Genomic DNA, 18,818 nt, shown 5'->3' with positions numbered 1-18,818 from the left:
GTTTCTGCTTTGGAACCATTATAGTGTATTTTGAATAGATTTGTTTGGGGTTTGGTTATGCTGCACAGTCTTGAAATCATAAAGTTAAATTTTCATATTTTGTTTGGTATATAAAACTTGTAAGGAACAAGTCTTTCCTTGTGCCATTCATCCATCCATCCATCCATTATCCAAACCGCTTATCATGCTGTCAGGGTTGCGGAGATGCTGGAGCCTATCCCAGCAGTCATTGGGTGGCAGGCAGGGGGACACCCTGGACAGGCCGCCAGGCCATCACAGGGCCGCCTGCATTGATTGTGCCAATCAATACCGATGACATGTGAATTCTAAATGGGGAGTTTTTAATTTCGAACATCACAGTAAAATTTATGTGTTTTGGAGTATGACGACCTTTATAGCGGATGCTCCTCGAAACCAAGTCAAGTACTGATATCCATCCATCCATTAGCCAAACCGCTTATCATGCTGTCAGGGTGGCGGGGATGGTGGAGCCTACCCCAGCAGTTCTGATATTATTGGGCGTAAACTAATTATTTGTTTGACTGTGGACAAAACAACGATTTTAATTAAGACAGAATCTGATAATTTTTTACACTCACATGGCCACATTGCACGTGCTCATTAATAAAGCTCAATTCGCTGTTTATCGTCTTCGTCGTTCTCATGACATACGTCTATTTGACCACCAGGGGCGCCAAGTGCTTTCACCGACTGGTTAGTACGAGTGTGGTCTCCGTTTACGTCAGGGGAAAATATGAGCTTGCCGCATCTATTCCCCTGTTAAAATCACGATGTCGCTGTAAGGAGAAAACAGTCAAATCCCACGACCGTGTTTCCCCAAGCAGAGCCTTCAACATGGCAGGCGAGGAGGAGAGGGGGGTAGTGCGAGTCAAAGTCAAGGTAAAACCGGCAACGGCTTGTTTGTGTTGGAAGTCTGTCAACGACAGCGCTAACGGTAGCCTGGCTAACATCAGCTGCTAACGGCAACAGCCTTCCCCAAGCTAGGTAGCAACCCCGATAGTTTACCTGATGGCCCCGGAAGCTTCAGGAGAGGTGGGAGGGAGGGGGGGTGACATTAATTTAGCATCAATGGATGAACCCTGATGTGTTGATAACTTACATAACTAACATCATAATGTGCAGGTTTGAGATTGCGAGTTCTGCTTTTCGTGTGCTTTTGGTACCAGCTAGCATCGCTGTTGCCGTAATTGTTGATGTAGCTAATTTTGCACTTTCTCCTATTGCTGCTTTGTTTTTCTTTCTGGCGCTAACTTTCAGCCCCAGCGTTCCCTTGACATTTAAAGATGGTGGGACTGGACGTAAACTACGGCATTAGTAGTCAGGTGGCTGTAGCATTGTTTAATACGTAGGATTTCCCCTGTAGCACGATGAGATTGTGTTTGAACGATGGATAATTTTCAGAAATGCGATTGGGGGCTTCCAGCGGAATTTCGCTCCTTTGCTGTTGATCCTCAGATAACGTCGCTGGAAGTGCTACAACACATCCTCATCCGAGCATTTGACTTAAACGGGTAAGATTGATTGAGAGTTTGGCAAAAGTGCCTCAATATGAGAAGAACTGATTTCAAAATTCTCCTCGACTTCTAGTTGAAGCACGGGGTCAACCAGATAATCTGTGCTCTCCCTGGCCTTAAAGGGCTCGTGTTGAACAATGTGCTGAATTTATCCAGGATCGGGCTGAGGCCGCAGAAAATTTAGCCTGTGTAGCGAGTGAATTTTTGTCCCATGGTTTGCTATGTGTGAAAGTTATTGGAATATTTAGACCTGTGATTAATGTGTCGATGCATTCCCGTATCATGCTTGTAAAGAATGTGAAATTCAGTCATGCATGTATACACCGGGATGAAATGCCAATCTCCCCCCTTTGCAAATCAGGACTGATTTCACTGGAAAACGAAGATTTGTCTTCCTGAACATTTTTGGTGTATCTTATGGATTTTGGGCTGCTGGTCACGAAAATCACCTTAAAATTTTCCTTTCACATACCGTTTCGTAGATATAGCCTAGTTTTTTGATGTTCTATCACATTTTAAGTCTACTAGTATATTGCCCACAAAGCAAGCTGTTTTGACCAGTCCAAACATGCCTGGACATGCATGCAGTGTAGGTGCTATGCAGATGTTGTCTTGTCAGGTTAGGTGCTGGGTTAGATGCTTGTTAGAGCTTGGCTCAGAGGTACTTGGAAGTCAATGTCATTTGCAATCCCAATGATATGGCAAGAACAGAAGACTCACGTGACAGACTGTTACTTCTGTCTGACCAGTGTATCTGGCTTCTCTACTAAATATAAAAATCTATTGAATACCCCAATCTGCCTTCAGCCATGAGACCAGTGCCACATGATGACAGTTTGCCAGTACCGAAGCCACCAGAGACATGGAGCCTAGATGAGGCAGATGAAGATGCCACAACGCATGAACCAGATGTGGAAAACGACACTGATCCAGATGTTGAACCCTTTATGCCTGGTTATCATCATCAGATAACACAGCCAGGATTAAATAACCTGGTCAGGGACTTATGCAGAACTACTTGGTTCAACATTGCAAGGATGGGGTTTGCTGTCACCAGGTACAACAATTTTTATCTTTCAGAACTGTCAAGAACATTTGACAAACTTCTTTATACAGGTTGACAACCTCTTTCTGCCCTGACATGGATGGATTGTTCATGGCATTGGGTTGTGTGCAAGACCCACAACAATGGCGTCTTTTTATAGATTTGTCAAATTTAAGCCTGTCCCGTTACACAATGGCAATATCCACCCTTCAGTACCCATTGACTATGCAGTACACATGAAAGAAACCTGCAATAAAGGTTTCACCAGGACATTACAACCATGGAAAAGGGGTATCAGGGCACTGCTTTTTATCAGTGAATTTGCTGAGCTTCTTTCCCACATTGCTCCTAAATAGGACAACTTTCTCATTCTTGGATATTTCAGCACCCACATTTGCTGTCCCTCCAAAGCCATGACCTGCGATTTTATAAATTTGATTGAATCCATGGAGTCATGATGTGGTTGACGAGAATGGCTGTGCCCGTCCATGCACATAACACTGGACATTGAAGATTTTGCGTCCTGAGCACTTTTGGGTGTACGTTATGGATTTTGGGCTGCTGATCACGAAATCCCCTTACAGTTGTCCTATCATATACCGTTTTGTAGATATAACCTAGTTTTTGTGATGCTCTATCATATTTTAAGTCTACTAGTATATTGCCCACAAAGCAAGCTGTGTTGGTCAGTCCAAGCATGCCTGGGCATGCACTCAGTGTAGGTGCTATGCAAATGTTGTCTTTGGCATGCCTGGGCATGCTTAGTCAGGTTAGATGCTGGCAGACAGGCTGTAAAAGCTGCTCACATGTACAGATGCTGCTTGGACGCATGTTGATGCACATGTTCTTCAGCCAATAGCATAGTGAGTATGCTTAATACGATTTGTTGTCTTCAGGAAGATTTTATACGGCAGAAATGTCTCGTCAATGTTCCAACAGCTGCAATACGTTCTGTTACATCTGTGGCGAGTACACGCTTAAGGCTCAATGACGCACCATGACTGCACTTATTAAGAAAGCCTATGAGCTCTACTTCGGATGTAAAATTGGTGACCAAGAGAAACCCCGGGCTCCACAATTTGTTGTGCAATGTGCAGTCAACCTGAGAGCTTGGCTCAGAGGTACTCGGAAGTCAATGCCATTTACAGTCCCAATGATATGGCGACAACAGAAGGAGCACACAATGGACTGTTACTTCTGTCTAACCAATGTATCTGGCTTCTCTACTAAATATAACAAATCTATTGAATTCCCCAATCTGCCTTCAGCCATGAGACAGTACCACATGATAACAGTTTGCCAGTACCAAAGCCACCACAGACATGGAGTCTAGAAGAGGCAGATGAAGATGCCACCACGCATGAACCAGATGTGGAAAACGACACTGATCCAGATGTCAAATGCGGTTATCCTCATCTGATAACACAGCCAGAATTAAATAACCTGGTCAGAGACTTAGATTTGTCAAAAGGTAAAGCAGAACTCCTTGGTTCAACATTGCAAGGATGGGGTTTGCTGTCACTAGGTACAAAAATGTCTATCTTTCAGAACCGTCAAGAACACGGACAAACTTCTTATACAGGTTGACAATCTCTGTTTCTGCAGTGACATTGATGGATTGTTCATGGCATTGGGTTGTGTGCATGACCCACAACAATGGCTTCTTTTTGTAAATTCATCGAAGTTAAGCTTGAAAGCTGTCCTGTTACACAATGGCAATGTCCACCCTTCAGTACCCATTGGCCATGTAGTATACATGAAAGAAACCTACAATAACATGGAACTGTTGTTGAAACACATACAGTACAATAACTACGACTGGAAAATCTGTGGTGATCTAAATGTATTGGCACTGCTGCTAGGAATGAAGCTTGGATACACAAAGTACTGTTGTTTCCTTTGTGAATGGGATAGCCATGCTAAAGACTCACATTACATTAAAAAGAACTGGCTGCTCCATAAGCATTTTGTTCCAGAGCAGAAAAGTGTCAAACATAAACCACTTGTCAACCCAACAAAGATATTTCTGACTCCTCATCATATAAAACTCAGATTCATAAAAAATTTTGTGAAGGCAATGAACAAAGAAGGTGATGGATTTAGCTATTTGAGACAGATTTTTCCAAGAATAACTGATGCCAAGATTAAGGAAGGCATTTTTGTTAGTCCACAAATCACAGGTCATCAGTGACAGGAAGTTAGAAGATCTGCTAGTGGGGCCAGAGAAAATTGCATGGGAGGCGTTTAAGGATGTTGTTGAGAATTTTATTGGCAACTACAGAGCACCAAACTACACTGAGCTGCTTGACAACATGCTTAAAGCATACAAAACCATGAAGTGCAACAGGTCATTAAAAATTCATTTTCTGCATTCACACTTAGTTTTGTTCCCTGCTGATCTTGGTGCAGTCAGTGAGGAACATGGTGAAAGGTTTCACCAGGACATTGCAACCATGGAAAAGAGGTATCGGGGCAACTGGAATCCATCAATGCTGGCTGACTATTGTTGGACACTGACATGAGAGGCACCAGATGCTGAGTACAAACGAAAATCAGCTGCAAAACATTTTAAGCTCAGTTGAACTAACAAAATGTGTCAGCATCATTATGTGATTAAACATGTTAAATTCAATAAAAGTTATTTTAATGTTTCTCCAAATTCCTACGTGATACTGCAAATCTGAAATTATTTTTGCGTTCAGCTTGACATTGTCTGTCATGATCTCTAATTTTTTTTCAGGAAGCAAAACATTTGAAAAAATTTGTCCAGTGTTTGTCATAAAAAAAAATCTGCTGTAAATGATAATCGTTTTAACCTTTAGTCTTCTCTGCCAAAGGCCCACCAATATCATCAACAGATACGTACTCCCCCCTTTTCTGCAGAACTCTGTCTCTCTTCCTCCTCTGTATCAAGCTTCTTAATATGTTTGTTTGTTCAAGCACATCTGCCTAAACTGCAGAACTGTTGGATTTTTAGGATTTTTTTCCCCAAAATATTGCTGTAGCTTACTACTTGGCTACAATATGAATAATTTAATATTTTATCCTTTAAGGTCCCATAGCATATACAAGAAATAACATCTAAAAGTTTTTTACCTGTAATTAATACTATTGTTTAACCTCCTTTTTTTTAATGAAAGGATACCATGGTCCTCATGTTTGCAACTGAAAATAAAAATTTTACGAGGCTTTGTAATTTCCTGGTCAGATTGTAAGATAACATTAACCTGTGTGAACAAGTTGGATAAATTCAGCACATTGTTCAAGCTGTGAATCATCATAGGGCTAATAATACACACAACTGTCCTTCACATTTCATTTTGTCTGTTGTTAGCAACATCAGCATATGGATGTGAGCTGGAGCAGACATATTAGCCTGAATGTGACTAGATCAGACCACTCAAAAGAAGCTGTAGCAATGCAAAAGAGGATCAGCGTCATTCCTTTTTATTGGTTGATGCTAGGTGTGAGTTTTGGGCTTAGATGTAGGCTATTTTTACCTGAGGTGTCTGTGGAAGTTGGTTTAAAATTAAATAGATGATCCACCTGAGTGATAACCAAGGAATTATGTCACCCCACCAGCAGGTGGGGGTTGATATTTTGCTTTAAGTCATTCTGACAGCTTTGAACCCCATGGTGGGTATGTGGGTGGGGAGTGACCTCCCCAACCACCCATCCTGATATCTCATACGAAGCTGTGTGATGAATTGCTTACATTTTTTTTTCCCCTCTTAGAAAACGGAATTTTGGGATCAGTTACCTGTCTCGGGATCGGAATGGTGATGAAGTCTATTTATCCCTACTGTCTGACTGGGATTTGGATGCTGCGTTTGTTAGTGCAGCCAAACCTTATTTACAACTGAAGATGGACATCAAGCCTTCAGAGGATAGTAAGTTGACTAATGTGGCCCATAATCCAGTATATAAGATCTAATCAAGATTGACCTAACTAACTACCACTATTTGTCCAACTGCAGGTCCTGTCATGGAGGATTGGGATATCATAAGTCCCAAAGATGTGATTGGCTCAGAACAGCTTCCTGGGGAGAAGGCAAAGTCTTTGGCATCTGCTGCTCTTCCCTTCACGCAGTCTCTATTGTCCCAGGTTACTGATGACCTTGCTCATCCAGTCAGCCATCTCTTTTACCAGCCTCTCACTGCAGCCTTGAGTCAGGTCCTTTGCTCACATAGTTGTGCAGCTTGTGTCCTTGTGACTCAAGAGATCGACCACCAACTCACTGTTTTCCTTTGTGTATTCAGATGGGCCGGACCCTATCTAGAGTGCAGCAGGCCTTGAGCTGGTCTTATGGGGAAGAGGTCAAGCCTTTCAAGCCCCCACTAAGTGACACCGAGTTTCACAGTTATCTCAATGGGCAGGGCCAGTTGACACGGCCTGAGGAATTGAGGCTACGGATCTACCATGGCGGTGTGGAGCCATCATTGCGCAAGGTAAACACCAGTGTTTTTCTTGGCTTATAAAGGGCTATCATGTGTGGACTCAGAACAGTTGGCTGCTAAAAATCTATTTATCCACTTGCAAAATATGACAAGCTTGTGTGGTTGTTTAACCCCAGAAAAGGCAGTGTAATGATGATGAAATAGAGGAAATGTAAACATTCTATCCTTCGTCACTAGCTACGGCAGATTCTGGTTGCCTACATGGTTGACATAGACAGGAATATTTGAATTTGCATATGTGACATTCAGGCCCAGATTGATAATGTTAGCACGACTGAAATAGTAAGAATGTCTGCTGCATCAAATTAATAACAGCTATTGCTCTGAGAATAACATTTTCATGTTAGAAAACGAACCATATTTAAAGTCTGTCAGTATTATTTTGTCCGTCAACTCTTTCGTGATGCTTGCTGATTTCAGTATCCTATTCACAATACAATTTTTGTATTTTACTTTATCCAGTATTTGTTTTTTAATATGTGCTCATCTGTGTAAATGTTTCTCATTAGAAGAAACTTATTGTATGTTGTTTAAAACAAAACTCACTCATTGTCAGGACCTGTCAGGCTAAAATCGACAGGTTGGAGAGCATGTGTCATAAGTAGATTTTATGTTTTTAATAAAGGAATGGTCATGCTCTTTGTACATCTGTCTTGCCTCTCGATATGTTAGGTTGTGTGGCGCTACCTTCTCAATGTGTACCCTGATGGGCTGAGTGGTCAAGAAAGAATGGATTATATGAAGAGGAAGACAAGAGAGTATGACCAGCTGAAGAGGGAGTGGACTGCCAGGGTTAGCCACGAGGAGCTTGAATTTATCCGTGGCAATGTTTTAAAGGATGTCCTGAGGACTGACCGTGCACACTCTTACTATGCCGGGTCAGAGGACAGCCCCCATCTCACTGCCCTCACAGACCTCCTCACAACATTCGCCATTACACATCCACAGGTGTGTCAAGCTTTTTATTCTGCTGGATTGTTTTTCACAGGCAAATATAGAGAGTTAACACAACAGAGATGTACGTCGCTTTGGATAAAAACGTCAGCTAAATGAAGTTGTAAACTGTAAATATAGGATGACATGACAGCAAGCAACAGTGGAACTTGATAAGTTAGGTTCAGGTAGTTTGAGTATGGCACATATATATTTAATTTAGTTTTGATTCGATTTTCTTAAGTTCAAAAAATATAAAATAAATAATAGCAAAAAACAGAAAAACAAAACAATAATAATAATGAAATGAATAATAAACCTATACAACTCAAAAAAATTCTCATAAACATCCATCCATCCATTATCCATACCACTTATCCTGCTGTCAGGGTCACGGGGATGCTGGAGCCTATCCCAGAAGTCATTGGGCGACAGGCGGGGAGACACCCTGGACAGGTCACCAGACCATCACAGGGCCTGAGCCTATATTTAAATATATACTTAGCACAAAAAGTAAGGAAATTTGTGTTTGGTAGATTATTTCTTTGTTGTAACAATGCTTCTTGGCAATAAATCTTGTACTGATGGAAAGCCTGTTTATTTCCCTTTTAAATGGTGCCACATTTGTAAGGAACATGCATTTGTGGGATGAGCAGCAGAGCTGAGTGTGTGGGTTGTGCCCATGAAAAATTTGCCAAATCTTCTCTGCCAATGCCAAACAGCTTATTTTGCTGTTGCTATTGACTCTTGTTTTGAGCTTCTGGTACCTCAGGTGCTGACAATCAGGTGCCTGATATAAGATTTATTGCCAAGAAGCATTATTACAACAAAGAAATAATCTACCAAACACAAATTTCCTTACTTTTTGTGCTAAGTTTATATATATACATATATATAGCGGGTTTTTTTTTTTCTTTTCCTGAAACCTGAAACCGTCAATGGTGTTGATGAAAGTGCTCAACAAATGAGGAGCGGAATATTAAGATAGATGGAGAAAAACTTAATTCATAGCAATACAAGCCAGCTGATGAGTGCACAACGCACAAAACAGGCTTGTACTGCTATGAGTTAAAAGTTTTTTTTTCCTACAGCTATCCTTATATATACATACATTATATATATATATATATATATATATATAATACACATACATACATACATACAGTGCAACCGGAAAGTATTCACACCCCTTCATTTTCCCCCCATTTTGTTATGTTACAGCCTTATTCCAAAATGGATTAAAATCTTTTTTTTCCTCATCAATCTACATACAATACCCCATAATGACAAAGTGAAAAAGGTTTTGTAGAAATTTTTGCAAATTTATTAAAAATAAAAAACTGAAATATTGCATGTACATAAGTATTCACACCCTTCACTCAGTACTTGGTTGAGGCACCCTTGGCAGCGATTACAGCCTCAAGTCTTCTTGGGTATGAAGCTACAAGCTTGGCACACCTATATTTGGGGTATTTCTCCCATTCTTCTCTGCAGATCCTCTCGAGCTCTGTAAGGTTAGATGGGGAGTGTCGCTGCACAGCTATTTTCAAGTCTTTCCAGAGATGTTCAATGGGGTTCAAGTCTGGGCTCTGGCTGGGCCACTCAAGGACATTCACAGACTTGTCCTGAAGCCACTCCGTCATTGTCTTGGCTGTGTGCTTTGGGGTCATTGTCTTGTTGAAAGGTAAACCTTCGCCCTGGTCTGAGGTCCTGAGCGCTCTGGAGCAGGTTTTCATCAAGGATCTCTCTGTACTTTGCTCCATTCATCTTTCCCTCGATCCTGACTAGTCTCCCAGTTCCTGCCACTGAAAAACATCCCCACAGCATGATGCTGCCACTACCATGCTTCACTGTAGGGATGGTATTAGCAAGGTGATGAGAGGTGCCTGGCTTCCTCCAGATGTGACGTTTGGCATTCAGGCCAAAGAGTTCAATCTTGGTTTCATCAGACCAGAGAATCTTGTTTTTCATGGTCTGAGAGTCCTTTAGGTGCTTTCTGGCAAACTCCAAGCGGGCTGTCATGTGCCTTTTACTGAGCAGAGGCTTCCGTCTGGCCACTCTACCATAAAAGCCTGATTAGTGGAGTGTTGCAGAGATGGTTGTCCTTCTGGAAGGTTCTCCCATCTCCACAGAGGAACGCTGGAGCTCTGTCAGAGTGACCATCGGGTTCTTGGTCACCTCCCTGACCAAGGCCCTTCTCCCCCGATTGCTCAGTTTGGCTGGGCGGCCAGCTCTAGTAAGAGTCCTGGTGGATCCAAACTTCTTCCATTTACGAATGATTGCGACCACTGTGCTCTTCGGGACCTTCAAAGCTGTAGACATTTTTTTGTACCCTTCCCCAGATCTGTGCTTCGGTACAATCCTGTCTCAGAGGTCCACAGACAATTCTTTTGACTTCATGGCTTAGTTTCTGCTCTGACATGCACTGTCAATAGTGGGACCTTATATAAACAGGTGTGTGCCTTTCCAAATCATGTCCAATCAGTTGAATTTACTGCAGGTGGACTCCAATCAAGATGTAGAAACATCTCAAGGATGATCAGTGGAAACAGGATGAACCTGAGCTCAATTTTGAATGTCATAGCAAAGGGTGTGAATACTTATGTACATGCAATATTTCAGTTATTTTTAATAAATTTGCAAAAATTTCTACAAAACCTTTTTCACTTTGACATTATGGGGTATTGTGTGTAGATTGATGAGGAAAAAAAGGAATTTAATCCATTTTGGAATAAGGCTGTAACATAACAAAATGTGGGGAAAGTGAAGGGGTCTGAATATCCGCATGCAATATGTATACCTACACACATACATACACACACACTTGCTTGCTGGTTGTCCATCGTGCCCGATGATGACCATTTTCTTCTATTTGTGGGTCCTTTGAGGACTCAGATAGCAGAAGATACCTGCGCAGAGATGGTTTTTAAAGTGGCATGGGGAGTGCGCTTCTCCCAATGCCACATGACTTGATTGTAGAGGAGATGGTTCCGATGGCAAGGGGGATCCCTAGACGACCGGCACCTCCACACAACTGCAGGGGGCTGCCGGAAATCCAGTTTTTCGGAAACCGCCTCGAAGCGTGCCGCCACAGCTTGCTTTTCTGTTGGGGTAAGCTCCCTTAGCCTTATGTCTTCCAGACTCACCCACAAGGCAGCGGGGCAGTGGTTGATAGGTGCCAGGGCCTGCACACCATATCTCTGGGGCCCACTGCTGCTCCGAGATCCCCTGCCAAGTTAGCCTGGGGCCGCAAGACCCCAGTTACCATGTGTGGCCACGGGGAGGCCTGGCAGGAGTCTTGGTGAAGGAGAGGCTATGTACTGGCAAGGGAAGGCTTACACGCTAGGATGCTTCCCTATTCACCACAAAGGCTAGCCAGCGGCAGCAAGCTAAGGGCAGGAAGGACACAAGCGGGTTGGAAGAACACATGCACCTTCCCTCCAACTACACACTGCTGCACTAGACGCATCACAACACCCTGTGTGTATGCACACACACACACACACCCACACACACACACACACACACACACACACATACAGTGCATCCGGAAAGTATTCACACCCCTTCACTTTCCCCACATTTTGTTATGTTACAGCCTTATTCCAAAATGGATTAAATTCCTTTTTTTTCCTCATCAATCTACATACAATACCCCATAATGACAAAGTGAAAAAGGTTTTGTAGAAATTTTTGCAAATTTATTAAAAATAAAAAAACTGAAATATTGCATGTACATAAGTATTCACACCCTTCACTCAGTACTTGGTTGAGGCACCCTTGGCAGCGATTACAGCCTCAAGTCTTCTTGGGTATGAAGCTACAAGCTTGGCACACCTATATTTGGGGTATTTCTCCCATTCTTCTCTGCAGATCCTCTCGAGCTCTGTAAGGTTAGATGGGGAGCGTCGCTGCACAGCTATTTTCAGGTCTTTCCAGAGATGTTCAATGGGGTTCAAGTCTGGGCTCTGGCTGGGCCACTTAAGGACATTCACAGACTTGTCCCGAAGCCACTCCTTCGTTGTCTTGGCTGTGTGCTTAGGGTCGTTGTCGCGTTGAAAGGTAAACCTTCGCCCCAGTCTGAGGTCCTGAGCGCTCTGGAGCAGGTTTTCATCAAGGATCTCTCTGTACTTTGCTCCATTCATCTTTCCCACAATCCTGACTAGTCTCCCAGTTCCTGCTGCTGAAAAACATCCACACAGCATGATGCAACCACTACCATGCTTCACTGTAGGGATGGTATTAGCAAGGTGATAAGAGGTGCCTGGTTTCCTCCAGATGTGACGTTTGGCATTCAAGCCAAAGAGTTCAATCTTGGTTTCATCAGACCAGAGAATCTTGTTTCTCATGGTCTGAGAGTCCTTTAGGTGCTTTCTGGCAAACTCCAAGCGGGCTGTCATGTGCCTTTTACTGAGCAGAGGCTTCCATCTGGCCACTCTACTATAAAAGCCTGATTGGTGGAGTGCTGCATAGATGGTTGTCCTTCTGGAAGGTTCTCCCATCTCCACAGAGGAACGCTGGAGCTCTGTCAGAGTGGCCATCGGTTTCTTGGTCTCCTCCCTGACCAAGGCCCTTCTCCCCCGATTGCTCAATTTTGCTGGGCGGCCAGCTCTAGGAAGAGTCCTGGTGGATCCAAACTGCTTCCATTTATGAATGATGGAGACCACTGTGCTCTTCGGGACCTTCAAAGCTGTAGAATTTTTTTTGTATCTTTCCCCAGATCTGTGCCTCAATACAATCCTGTCTTGGAGGTCCACAGACAATTCCTTTGACTTCATGGCTTGGTTTCTGCTCTGACATGCACTGTCAACAGTGGGACCTTATATAGACAGGTGTGTGCCTTTCCAAATCATGTCCGATCAATTGAATTTACTATGGGTGGACTTCAATCAAGATGTAGAAACATCTCAAGGATGATCAGTGGAAACAGGATGAACCTGAGCTCAATTTTGAGTGTCATAGCAAAGGGTGTGAATACTTATGTAAATGCAATATTTCAGTTATTTTTAATAAATTTGCAAAAATTTCTACAAAACCTTTTTCACTTTGTCATTATGGGGTATTGTGTGTAGATTGATGAGAAAAAAAGGAATTTAATTCATTTTGGAATAAGGCTGTAACATAACAAAATGTGGGGAAAGTGAAGGGGTGTGAATACTTTCCGGATGCACTGTATATAGTATCTGCAAACCTCCGGGATAGGCTCTCATAAACAACACAAATTAAATATTACATGTTCAAAAGGAGTAGGAGAAAGTATACACTTATTTATTCCTACCCCTTCTCCACTACTCATCAATTAACTCATAATCTTTATCTTATATACAATTTATAACCAATTATCCCAATTATATGTACAGCCCAAGTTATCTCAACCCTTCCTCATCCCTGTACCTGTTAAAAATAATTTTTTGTATGTCTTCTTGAACTGAATGTTTGTACTTTCCCCGAGTTCCACATCCAAATCATTCCACAAATTCACCCCACAGATTGAAATACACATACTCTTCAAAGCTGTACAAATATACTGTCTCTAAATTAAACTTTCCTCTTAAATTATAACTCCCATCTCTGTCGAAGAACATTTTTTGTATATTACCTGGTAGTAAATTATCTCTTGCTTTATGCATTATTTGTGCTGTGTTAAATTCTAAAAGATCCATGAACATCAAGGCATATGACTTTAAAAACAGCATGTTAGTGTGTCCATGAAATCCTACATTGTTAAATATTCTTATGACCCTTTATTGCATTATGCATAATGGATGTAGGTTGCTTTTGTAGGTGTTACCCCATAGTAATTCAGATATGGCAATACAAGTGAGCAATATAGTATGTAAAATGCTTTATGATCCAGAATGTACCTTGTTTTTCCTAGGACTTCAATGCTCCTTGCTAGCTTTGCTTAAACCTATTTATATAAGGTTTCCAGCAGATTTTGTGTTCTATTATCAAATTCAAATTCAAATGGCTTTATTGGCATGATGTAACACTGTACATATTGCCAAATATGTGCTATCGAATATGTATTATCACACATAGAAATTTATTTTCATATGCTCTATGTTGACATTGTCTATCATCATTTGTACTTGGGTGTTTATTTTACAATTTCCAAACAACATAATCTTTGTTTTGTTAAAATCTAATTATATTTTTTTTACGTCAAACCACCTTTTTAATTTTCAAATTTTTGTTATGATAACCTCCAAAAGCTGCTGTAAATTCTCCCCAGAACAGAAAATATTGGTATCGTGCGCAAATAGAACAAATATTTATATTTTTGATACTCTGCATATATCATTTATGTACAGAATAACTAATTTCAGGCTTAATACTGACCCCTGAGGGACTCCACAAATAATATCCATGCATGTTGATTTATGCTCACCTATCTTCACAAATTGGTGCCTGTTTCTTAAATAGCTTCTCAATCAATTCAACATAATTCCTCTGATACCATACCTTTCCAATTTATCAAGTAATATAAGGTGATCAGTGGTATCAAAAGTTTTTTTTAGATCTATAAATGGTCTTACTGCATACTTTTTTTGTCTGTACAATTAGTAATTTCTTCTATTAATTCAATTCGCACCATTGTTGTTGATCTGTTTGTTCTGAATCTATACTGGCTGTCAATTTGTGCTTCTCGATGAATTTGTCTAATCTGTCAGTGAAGAGTTTTTCAAATATCTTTGAGAATTGGGAAAGTAAAGAAAAAGGGTGGTAATTTGTGAAATGGTGTCTGTTCTCAGTTTTTTATAGTGGTGTAACTTTTGAAATTTTAATTTTGCCTAGAAATTTACCAGTTTTAAATGACAAGTTACAAATGTGAGTTAGTGGTTTTGCAATATCATCAATGACCTTTTTTGACTATTGTCAGCTTCATCCCAGTCAGTAGAAGTTTTGATCTTATATTTGCTTACAATATCCATGATTTCCGTTTCTGTTACTCTTCTAAGAACGATTGAACTAAGATTTCTAGCACTATAGTCATTATCAGTCCCGTCTTTGGTTGTTTCTGGGTCATTGATTTTTTTTTCTGCCAATTTGGTCCAAAATTTAAAAAGAATTTATTAAAACCACTGACCACATCATTCATATTATTTATGGTTCTGTTCTGTTGCTGGTTATGTAGAAGTGAAGTGATTGACAAAGAAATTCATGACCTAAAACATTTGTTTATGTTGCTCAAAACATCTGAGTTTGTTGCGCTTTGTAAACTAAACTGTTTGTAAAGTACTACCTTGCTGTCTTGATCTAACACTATGTTTTTTCATCTTTTTTTTACAGATATCCTACTGCCAGGGTATGAGTGACATAGCCTCCCCAATACTTGCAGTAATGGACAATGAACCTCATGCTTTCATTTGCTTTTGTGGCATAATGAAACGCTTAGAGGGGAATTTCCGGCCTGATGGGCAACTCATGTCTGTTAAATTTCAACATCTGAAGCTGCTTTTGCAGTACTCAGACCCAGAATTTTATTCCTATCTGGTTTCCCGTGGAGCTGACGATCTCTTTTTCTGTTACCGCTGGCTTCTTCTCGAGCTTAAGCGGGAGTTTGCCTTTGATGATGCTTTGAGAATGCTGGAGGTTACTTGGAGTTCCCTGCCCCCAGATCCTCCTGAAACAGAAGTTGAACTTCAGGGACCACCTCTGGAGACAGACACCACAGTGTCATGTACTGATAAAGATCATGTTATAGAGCAGTGCCTTGAAAATGATGGGGGCCAAAAAGAGAGACAACGCAGGAGGCACATGCTTAGGCCTTCAAGAGAGGAACCTGATGCGGGCAGAAAGGTTGATTTTGAAGAAAAGGACAGGCAGTACATAGGAGCTGGTAAGGAATGCGAGAATGATTGTGATATACCTGGTGTGGCAAAAGAAAGGGTGATTTCGCCGGTTCCTTCTCTTGAGAAGCAAACTAGTTTTGGTGAATTTAAATACTACTGTGCTCGAAATGAGGATAGCTTTTATATGGAGGACACAGAGCCTTCTGAGGAACCTCTTGACTTTGTGGCCTCACAGCCTGTATCAAGTATCCCAAGTCGACAGTCTACAGTGGACAGTGAGGACGATCCTGGTGAAAGGGCACCTCTTATAAAGAACATTGACAGTAGCTTATCTCCTGAGATTGAGGGGAAGAGTTCCTCTCATGGGCAAACAGAATGCTTAGGTCCCCTTTTTTTGAGTGGCCTACCAAGCTGGAAAACCAGCTCCTCTCAATCCCCTACATCTTCTGCTTCACCTACCAGTTGGCCAGATGTTTCTCCAGACTCAGCTTCTCCAAAATACACATGTCCGACTATAACCAATGGGAGAGTTGCCTCACCAGGAATATCCCCAAGACTATTGACTTCTTCAGCCTCCATGCTAAGTAACACTGGGACCAACTCGCCCACAACTCCCACTGTGAAAACCTCTATTGCCTCTCCATCTCATGTTCAAAATCCATCTCTGCGCTTGTCTCCCATTTTGTCCTCATTGTCTGGCGGCAAACCATTTTCAAACAACCTCCCTTCTCCTGGCATCAAGTCCCCCAGCACCACTGCTAACACACCTAATTCTTCAAAGGCAGAGAGTAGTAGCATCAAACCATGTTCACTGCCTCCACCTCAAGAGTTTGGCAAAGGGAACCCCTTCATGCTGTTCCTGTGCCTGTCCATCCTACTGGAGCATCGAGACCACATCATAAAGAACAGTTTGGATTATAATGAACTAGCCATGCACTTTGACCGCCTTGTTCGCCGCCATAACCTTAGTAGGGTCTTGCAGCGAGCCAAAGCTTTGTTTGCAGACTATCTGCAGAGTGAGGTTTGGGACTCTGAGGAAGGGGATGAAGTCAGCTTAGACTCCCCAACTGCAGCTTCTGTTGTTCATCACTCCCCATCTTCAATGATCTCTGCCAGGCCCATTTTCACACCTTTAGCATCGCCTCAGCCTTCATCCCTAAATTCGACCTATTCCCTGGCTTCCACAATTCCATCCCCAATTGCTCAAGTCCCTGTTTCTCAATCTTCCTGATTTCCTTGTGTGTCATTGACCTCCCATCCTCAATAAACAGACTCTTTATATCAGTTTGAAGGTGTTTATCCTTTTTGAAAGCCTACATTTAATTGGGCTATTACTATACTTATGCTATGTATGCTTCAAATAATGTAGTCATCCCAGTGTCTTGTTAAGGATCACAGCTGAAATTCCGTACTTGATATATACATGAAAGCTAAAGCTAAACTGTAGCTAAAGAAAGTATGTAATGTTTGAAAAAAGCTAAATTCCAACACCAGGCCTTGTGTTACAATTGTGCTTTCTATTGAGTTTTAAATTAAACATGGGAAGATTTTGGCTAGAGAAGCAAGATTTTCAACATACTCGGCATTACTTCTTTAACTGATATGTTGGCTGATACGAGAGCAGTTTTTCAGAGTATTTGCAAAGGTTTTAACTTGTTAAATCTGCAGGAGATGTCAAAGCTGCAAAGCTGGAGTCTACAATGTCTGGTTCTACAATTTTTGCCAGTGATTATAAACAAATATTTATGGATTTAATTCATCTTCATTCCGTTTTTTTTTTTCTTCAAGTTTTTGTTATTCAGAGTAATGTGTCTTAATCGAATCAGTCCATTTTCAGGTACCACTGCATCTTTTAGAGCCTCATTCAAATTCATCTAGTTTTCGATTGATACTGAGCCAATAATCAAATGAAGGATGCTTTTGGCAGCCCATGAAATTGTTTGACACCTTTAAATATTTTGTTTTCTTGACAGTCACGAGGATGATAACAAGGAGAGGATTAAGAATTTGGGATGTTACCTGACCTAGATTTTTGGCCCTGGTAGTGAATATGCTGCTGCAAGCCTCAGCATTTGTAGTGTGTATTATCTAAAGCAGTTGAAATATCAGTCAGAATTATTTAAAAAAAAAGGCATTACACATTAACAATACATGCATTTTTGTGTCCTTTAGTATTTTTAAGATTAGGCTCTAAAAAAAAAGAAAAAGGTACTTACCTATGAGTTTCTAAAAGGGCTTTTTTAAGCTTCAGAACCAGATGATTTATACATGACTTCTATCCTAGAGAGCACAATACATCTAGTAAAGGCTATTTTGTATTACCTGCAGTTTGTTTAACTGGGTCAGTAATAAACTTGCAAAATTCCTTGAGGTCTGCAACAAATCACTTGACAGTATGGCTGAATAGTGCTTGCCACACTTATTAGAAAAGGTATAGGACATGTCAAGTGCACTAGTACAATCTCTTGTTCTTAGGGTGTTGCATCCAGTAATACAAATAAATCTTCCCCTTTAATTATTAGAAATAAAGATTTAACGTGGCTAGGAAACATAGCCTAATAAATATTTGGTAGTTCTTAATCTTGGAACAGACACATAGTTTTTCCCTAGCCACGTTACACTGGGTGATATTTAGATTGTGAGCTGTATGCCTGTGATTATTGAAAGATTTCTCTCATGCAAATATAAGTCTGACATGAATTCCTTGAATCATGGGTCTTAACTCTGTTTTTAATTGTGAGCTAATGTCCTCATTTCAGTAGTTTTGGTTGTTGCTTTATTCCAAAGATAGTTTCTTTATTGCACTATGCTGGTTTTACGAGGCAAGATTCTTCTTTTCTCACCCAAAGTTACTTAAGATGTACTGCAGGCAACCAGGATATGATCCTTTAACACTCCTTGGGTTCAGGTCATTTTAAATAACTTCTGAACAACAGTGTGAATGTTTAGGCATTAATGGTCACTTTGATCAATGTTTCTTTACTCAAGACAAATACTGAAACTCCAGTTTACTGTGACAAGATGCTATGATACATTGGAAATTAGGATAAC

At 41.0% G+C, this 18,818-nt stretch overlaps 1 protein-coding gene across 1 annotated transcript; it reads left to right on the top strand.

Moving 5' to 3' along the window:
* Window positions 1–771: 771 nt before the first annotated feature.
* tbc1d25 (TBC1 domain family, member 25) lies at window positions 772–17,912 on the top strand. Its single transcript, XM_056273979.1, has 7 exons — window positions 772–900; window positions 1,423–1,532; window positions 6,316–6,470; window positions 6,558–6,685; window positions 6,841–7,029; window positions 7,711–7,986; window positions 15,265–17,912. The coding sequence occupies exons 1-7, from the start codon at window positions 856–858 to the stop codon at window positions 16,996–16,998; spliced, it is 2,637 nt and encodes an 878-aa protein (XP_056129954.1). The 5' UTR covers window positions 772–855; the 3' UTR covers window positions 16,999–17,912.
* Window positions 17,913–18,818: the final 906 nt, after the last annotated feature.

This window comes from Lampris incognitus, chromosome 2, assembly GCF_029633865.1.
Source record: "Lampris incognitus isolate fLamInc1 chromosome 2, fLamInc1.hap2, whole genome shotgun sequence".
Taxonomy (NCBI): Eukaryota; Metazoa; Chordata; class Actinopteri; order Lampriformes; family Lampridae; genus Lampris; species Lampris incognitus.
This window is presented reverse-complemented; position numbering and strand designations above follow the sequence as displayed.